Source organism: Halyomorpha halys, unplaced genomic scaffold (assembly GCF_000696795.3).
Source record: "Halyomorpha halys isolate HHAL.00 unplaced genomic scaffold, Hhal_1.1 Scaffold516.1, whole genome shotgun sequence".
Classification (NCBI taxonomy): domain Eukaryota; kingdom Metazoa; phylum Arthropoda; class Insecta; order Hemiptera; family Pentatomidae; genus Halyomorpha; species Halyomorpha halys.
The window spans coordinates 471,675-479,599 of record NW_027115901.1 but is presented as its reverse complement, the minus strand read 5'-3'; the positions used below and the strand labels follow the sequence as shown (position 1 = coordinate 479,599).

General features: G+C 29.8%; 2 protein-coding genes across 9 annotated transcripts in view; both read right to left on the bottom strand.

The window, feature by feature from the left end:
- Positions 1 to 2,711, bottom strand: part of LOC106683767 (zinc finger X-chromosomal protein) — a 3,873-nt gene extending 1,162 nt beyond the window's left edge. For both annotated transcript variants that reach the window (XM_014425443.3, XM_067052897.1), the window contains exons 1-3: positions 2,624 to 2,711; positions 1,861 to 1,921; positions 324 to 458 (exon numbers count right to left, since the gene is read on the bottom strand). In XM_014425443.3, the coding sequence (XP_014280929.1) occupies positions 324 to 458; positions 1,861 to 1,885 (160 nt within the window). In that variant the 5' untranslated portion in view covers positions 1,886 to 1,921; positions 2,624 to 2,711. The remainder of the gene's footprint in view (positions 1 to 323; positions 459 to 1,860; positions 1,922 to 2,623) is intronic.
- Positions 2,712 to 6,370: 3,659 nt separating this feature from the next.
- LOC106683779 (transcriptional repressor CTCF) overlaps positions 6,371 to 7,925 on the bottom strand; it is a 20,278-nt gene continuing 18,723 nt past the window's right edge. For all 7 annotated transcript variants that reach the window (XM_067052891.1, XM_067052890.1, XM_067052892.1 and 4 more), the window contains 2 exons: positions 7,555 to 7,677; positions 6,371 to 7,159 (listed from right to left, as the gene is read on the bottom strand). In XM_067052891.1, the coding sequence (XP_066908992.1) occupies positions 6,882 to 7,159; positions 7,555 to 7,677 (401 nt within the window). In that variant the 3' untranslated portion in view covers positions 6,371 to 6,881. The remainder of the gene's footprint in view (positions 7,160 to 7,554; positions 7,678 to 7,925) is intronic.

Here is a 7,925-nt window from a genome sequence, read left to right as displayed (position 1 = left end):
ATCTAATAACATGTTTGAAACTGGTTCTATTATTTACATAAAAAATCTTATATCCAATTTAGTTACAATAATTTTTAGTGGATATAACTCCATATAAGATTAAAAAATAAAACTATTCATCTCCACAATCATAATTCACCAGCAATAATCAGTTACTAAGTTATGTATAATTTCATAACTTTTGAACATATGAAATATTAAAATTTTAAGATTTCATAATACAATGACTTACATACGCATGCCTCTATACCAAATTATAAGATGTTATTTGGAATGACAAAATGAATAATGGCGTTCAAGGCCTAAAACTAATTAAAGCCTACCTTCTTTACTTTTCTTCTTATTTCTCTTGCTTATTTGCTCATCATCTGAAGGAGTATCATAGGATTCTAAATCTTGCTCATCCACTACAAAATCCAAATTATCAGATTCCACAGTCAATGAAGTGGGACTTGGATCTATAAAATAATAAGGCATGCAAAATAATGGTGAAGAAACTATTATATATTCATTTTAAAATAAATTTAGAAACTAGAGCATGGACAAAGAAAAAGTCCGGCAAGTGGGCCTAATAGTCCTTTTTGCCAAACCCTGGTGGCTACCTGAGTTGCCGTCGCATACTAAACAAGGTGGGAATGTCAAGAATTTTTATAAATAACATGTAAGGAGCTATATATTAATTCAATATTTTTCTCACTATAATAAACCTCCTGTCTCTCCTCTTTCTTTATACTAATTGTGAGAACTGCATCAAAATCTAATAATTATTAAGTTTGAAAAAAAAAAATTTTTTTGTAACAGCATTCATTTTTTAATATACTTCCATACTAAAGAATTTTGCATATTTAATATTTTCGTTACTGTAATCAATGTCCTGTACTTCCTATTCTTTGAAATTAATTGTGAAAATTGCAACAAAATCCAATAATAATTATGTTTAAAAAAAAAAAATTTGTTACAGCATTCATTTTTAATATAATAGATCAAGCTAAATATGAATAAATTTTAAGAGAGTAAAAAGTAAGTGACATATCATTCGTAAAATGATGCCACTGGAAGATTAATAAGACAAATAGTGCTCGCGTTCATCTGGGATCAGTAGTTCTTGTTTTAGGGGAGTATGCCCACCAAGCAAAATGAAAAAAAAAATTATTTATTAAATAAATCAAATGGTATCCTTTTTTAGTCTCAACACTCTTTATTACATTAATAGTCCAACGTTTCGGCCAAATTGGCCATCCTTAATTGGCAATATTGAAATATAAATTCTCACCTCACATCAAAAACATTTTTATAGTGATAGTGTTGATTAATTGAAAATTAAAACTTAAAAAAAAAATAGGGTGATTTGACTTATAATTAATGACAAGGGCAGAATAGCTTACAAAACATTTTTAAATTTTTGATGTGAGAGTTGAATTTATATTTGAAGATAGTCCTTGAGGATGGCCGATTTGGCCAAAATGTTGGACTATTAATATAATAAAGATTGTTGAAACTAAAAAAAGGATACTATTTGATTTATTTAATAAAGAAATACCAGTCTCAAGAAATTGAGAAAAAAATTATCTTTGATTCAATAGGGGAAAAGAACAATCTGACCGAGTGAAGAAAACAGTAATTAACTGAAACCTTTGTATGAGGAAGGTATGCACATTATTTCATTATTTAACCTATTTGTGTTGTATATTTATAAGAAATAAAGGTAATTGCAATTTTATGTTAAATTCCGCCATTAATAATATTAGGTAGAGTATCAGGTTATGAAGCACAAATTACAGGATGACTAATACCTAAGTTTGAAACTCAGATTCTATAGAACTCTGTTACAATAGAAACAATTTAAAAAGAAAAACTTACATGTTGACATAGTTTCATCAGTCATTTCTTATAGTACGGGGAACAACAGAATAATTTATACCTGGAAAAAAAAATGAATAAAGTACAAGATAAATGTGTTGTTTATGATATAGTTACAATATATATAATATTGTACAATTGTGAACATAATAAACAGTCAATGACCACCAATGCATGGTCACTTAACTAACATATGAAAAAAAAATTGTTTATACATAAATAATTAACTGGATCAATCTATTAAAAAGCTCATGACACTGAACTGTCTACTTCTAGATTTTAATGGATAATTCCCCGCAGCTTAGACTAATAAAAATAATGAAAAAAGCATCATAATTATTTAAATGATCTATCACAACAATAATAAATGCATTAAACTCTAATTTTAGTAAAATCATTCTTGCTAATGTTATAAGTATGGTCTACACACTTTTTTTTGTAAAATATATTAAGTCCTAAACTAAATATTTTGGATGCAACCACTATATCCAAAACAATTGACATTATAAAAGGCTGTGTTGTGTATTTTAAAGAGTAATTCCATAACACTACAAAATTATATTTAGAAAAAACTCTGGACCTAGAGCCTTTTAACTAATCAGAGCAGAGAAATGTATAGCCATTTAATAATTACACAACTGGTCATAGAAACAATGGTAATTAATAATAAATGAAGCATTAAATAAAAGAAAAACATAGCAAGTTCTAAATAATAAAAATAGTTCACAACCAAATGTATTTCACAAGTTAAAAGCCAACTTACAAAAGATTAGAAGTAACCTTCAACTAACCGAACAATAACACAACAAAACCCACATGGTTTAAAAATCACTGGCAACGAATTACCTACTCACGCCAAAGAGGTTATACACATTCGGTCAGCAGTAGTCTTGTTTTTTGGGATTATGGACTTAGATTATATACAGTAGTATTCCTTTAATGTTTTCAAACCTTAATTAAATTAAGTTTAACTAAACCAATAAAAAATAATTATAATCATTTGAAAAATTAGACTGTAGGGACTTCAGGTATCGATTATTTCTGATTCAAGTCAGCTCTTGCGGGAGCTCTTTGTAACAGTCTAGGAGGTTAAGAACATAAGACTAAGAATAAGACTACGTGCACTGTTTATGTATGAGAGCTAATGTGAGTGAAATAAACCAGTGATTATTAGCGTCTTCTTATCCCTTTACCTACAAGACTATTAACTTTTATTAATTCACGTAGTGGCGACCTCCATATACCTCTGTGAAGTTGGCCCCCTATCCTCGAAATATTTCATTTTTTTTTTTTAGTTCTAGTAGTATCCATAAGAGTTCTAAAGTTCTCGATTATTTATAGGAATAGTTCTGATGTTTAGAACAGCAATAATACCGTCAAATGCCCGCGCGTAAAATACGTATTTTGTGAAACTTTAACACCGTATATCTATTTTTCTGGCAACATTAGGGATTTATTCAATAAGGATAATTTTTAGAACTCTTGGGGGGGGGGGGGCAACAGAACTCCCAAAAAACGAAAAAAACAATTTCTCAAAATTTTTGATCGACAATTTTTGACGTCGTAGAAATTAAAAATTCTTGGAGTTCTAGTAGCTCCAATATGGGATTTAAAGATTCTAATAAAAAAAAGAAATATTTGAGTTATTTAATACAAAAAAAAATACCAATTAAAAATTACGCGCGACTTTTGTACATATTTGACACCGAATATCGTTTTTTCTGAAAACAATACGATATTATTCCATTAGGATAATTCTAAATTTTTGGAAAAAATTTTTCTTCGTTTTTTGGGAGTACTGTTGGCCCCCCTCCCCAAGAGTTCTAAAAATTATTCTTATTAAATAAATCAATAATGTTGCCTACAAAAAAGATAAATGGCTGCTAAGTTGCACCAAAATCTTGCGTAATGTTTAATTGGTATTCATTTATATTAAACAACATAAATAATTCTTTTTTTTTTTATTAGGAACTTTGAATTTTATGTAGAAAGTACTAGAACTCTAAGAATTTTTAATTTTTACGATCTCTCAGGTGAAAAATTCGCGATCAAAAATTTTTGAATATTTTTTTTTCGTTTTTTGGGAGTTCTGTTAGCCCTCCAAGAGTTCTAAAAATTGAATAAATCCCTAATATTGCCACGAAAATAGATATACGGTGTTAAAGTTTCACAAAATACGTATTTTACGCGCGAGCATTTGACCGGTATTATTGATGTTTTAAACATCTGGACTATTCCTATAAATATACATACATATATACAATATTTCTATAAATAATCGAGAACTCTAGAACTCTTATGGATACTACTAGAACTAAAAAAAAAATTGAAATATTTCGAGGATGGGAGGGCCAACTTCACAGAGGTATATGGAGGTCGCCATTACGTGAATTAAGAAAAATTAATAGTCTTGTAGGTAAAGGGATAAGAAGACGCTAATAATCACTGGTTTGTTTCACTCACATTAGCTATATGTAACACTAACACTACAATAACATACAATATATATTGTATCCCATTATTTTTCCTTTGGTTTTCTATCTTTGAATGTTTTTTTTATAATTTTGTAAATATCTCTTCTCCCCCCCCTATTATGTATATTACCATTTATTGTTTACCTAATTTAAATAATTTTTTTTTCTTAAATAATCTTCCAAAAGTACATATAATTTCAGATAAAAAAAACTATCAATTAGTAAAAATCATTCGCACCACTTTGCAGGGATCAATGTAAATAGTAAATACAGTAATGAATGATATAATTTAAATGAATGAATACACCGCAATATTTTTGTCATTCATTAGTTAGGTATTGTCATAAATTGTAATATTTCTTTCCCTATTCATATACATTTTTACATATTATTATAGACTTGTCTATTATTTTGCATATCTTTATTCACTGTCTCCCGGAACACCTTCCTAATGTATTTTGAAAAACTCCTTCATCCAGTCTTTTGTCAAGGATAAAAATAAATGTTTAGGTGTTTACTCGCTATATTATTTCTATTGCTATAATTAAGTGAATCATCGTATGATCATTTGGTGACAAAGTTTAAAGTTACCCTAAGAGTAAAATTTTCTCTTCTCTTATTTAAGTATTTGAAAAGTAATTCCACTTAAATTTTATATTAATTCGGTAGTTTTAGGTAGGAACCTGCTGGTCTGAATGTGGAAAATTGTCTGGTGGTGCCGTCGGGTGACGCACCTTGGACCGCTGACAGGTAAAACAGGCTTTGCCTGAATTCCAATGTGTACAATCCAATTTGGCAAAAAAAAAAAAATTCGAATGCTTTGATATACTACTCTGTTTACAGGATTGGTGTCTTCTAGCACCCAGTAAATAGAGATTAGGAGATGTTTGCACAGAAGCTGTGTCAGGGTAGTAACGTCTATAATAAGTTTGTAATGGGTATTCCACTCTATGAAGTAGTCTCAACTTTTTTCCGGTAGCACCATGACATGTCATTCTATCCTTTCAAAATGTATGTAGAAAATGTCAATTTAACTGGCATAGATCAAATGTACATACCAAAATGCTAGCGATTTGAAATTTTTCAACTATTTCACTGCTTAGAACATCCTGGAGGTCAAGCTACCTCTTGCTTAATTTCTTATATTAACCCTTCGTTTGGATAATTACTTAAAACCTTCTGCATGAGGCTAAAAAATTAAATACATCACTGTATCCAGAGACCCACTGAAACCCGATTCATGATCAAAGGGAATTCTAAAGGATACTTTCCTGTTTAAAATGATAACCAATCATCTGAATTGGCATGTACTTCTTCGAAGTTGAATGTTTTGAACGTGGTGGTGGTGGACACAAATAAAATGTTTTTACTGTTCTTACTTTTTTATTAGTTACGGTTAGATAAAATAAAACGTTCTTACTGTAGTGAGAACAAAGAAATGGACATAACAAAGGCTTCGCAAATACTACTGGATTACTGGTCGTTACAAACTGCTTGTGATCAATAATCGATATATTCAGTTTGCCACAGAGCAGCTTATATACAATAAAAAATGAATTTTCATTTCACACTTAAACAGAATGCTACTAACAAACCTCAATATACAACGCTAATTGACATATGCGCTTTTTTATTGTGACATTTCAAATGAGAATCATCAGTTGTAACCGAGAAGCGGTCATATTTAGTGATTTTTTTTTTTATAGGTAAATTATTTTTTTTTCCCTTTATTTATAATCTTAACTCTTTCTTGAGACTGGGTAATATTGTTTAATTAAATAAAAATTATTTATATTTTACATTTATACATTTAAGTCTCATTTCGTTTTTCTTTCCTCGTTTATTAAGTAGATAAATAACATAATAAATATATATCTAATTATATACATACGTAATTGGTGCCCTTCCATATATATATATATATATATATATATATATATATATATATGGAATATATATATACACATATATATATATATATATTCCATATAAATATATATCTAATTATATACATATAATTGGTGCCCTTCATTATGAGGAGAGTTATTTAAGGCTCAAACTAAATCATTTAAAACAACTTCGTGCAGGCTATGCCAGGTCAATCTAATAAATTACCCTAATTTGTCATTGTTCTGATAAATTTTTAACAAGAAGGTGACTGTGATAAATAATTTAATTTTTTATTTGAATGTGAAGATTGATTAGGTAGGGTAATTTATTGGATTGACCTGGTCAGAATAGCCAGCATGAAGTTGTTTTAAATTATTTAGTTCTAAAATTGTATTAAGACTGTCCCTGAAGATGAAAATTTTTTATTTAATTAAACAATTTTTATTATCCTTTATTGAACAGTCAACATCATTATAATATACAAAACAAATTCACAATACATAAAAATAATGCATTTAAAACAAAAAATCTCGTCTTTGATGATGGAGTCATAAATGGGCCTCCGGTTGTGTTGTTAATGTCTTGTTTCAGATCCTCAGTGGTTTCCGGTTGTTGGAGATGTCTGTTCTTGTGTTCTTCAGGGGGGCCTGTTAGCATTTATTTGGCAAATGTTTGTAGGCTAACCATCTTACTTATCAGAGTGGGTTGGTACGTTGCTATTGTGATGTTTTTGCCCTGTTGAGGTGCATGGAGGATCATGATATGCGTGATTAGCAGCCTTTCAAGCATTTTAGAGAGCACTAACATCTCTTGAAGGAGATCCTGTGTGGTAAGGTCAGTGGGATGTAGCATATACCAATTCATCTTAGGTTTCATCCTAAGAGCTGGCCTATCCTTTCTCTTTCGGTCACAATGAAGAAATTCCTTCATCTCATCTGTATGAGAGGCCATTAAATGTATTAGGAAATTTGAACATTGTACTAATTCATAATAACATATGACTGTTGCAATAATGCAGGTTTCTAGAGTTAATGAGGAAAGTGGTGGGACTTATCATTTAGATGAGCCATTATATGAATTTTCTCAATTTTTCATTAATTGACTCTAATTGATTTATATTAGTTCCTATTTTGTAATCCACACTGATGAGACTTCTTATTTTAATGATGGGTATTTATAGGTTTTTTCGACAAGGTTATATCAAACCTTGAGATTTAGACATATATATACACAGTAGGGCATTAATGAGGCCTCTATCATGTATGACGGACAATTACATGCCTTCTTATGGTTACAGACTGTACAGCTAGTGATTGATAAGGCTTCTGACCTGTATGCTGGGCCATCATATGAGTTTTCAACTCCTGAGATGTAACAAATTTAAAATCACAGTGAGGACATTGATGAGGCTTCTTAGGTGCATGACGAGCTAAATGTTTTTTCAACACTTGAGCTGTAACAGATTTAAAGTGACACTTCAGAACTGTATGTTGTATATATATATGAGTGTATGATGTACATATATGTCATTTCTAATACTGATCACTTTGAACTACATGCTATAACTTTTCATCATTGGGATGAATTCTTACATGTCTTTTCAACTCTCTAGATGTAACAGATTTATAATCACAGTGTAGACAGTGATGAGGCTTCTCACCTGTATGACGAGCCATTATATGATATTTCATGTTATTCAAT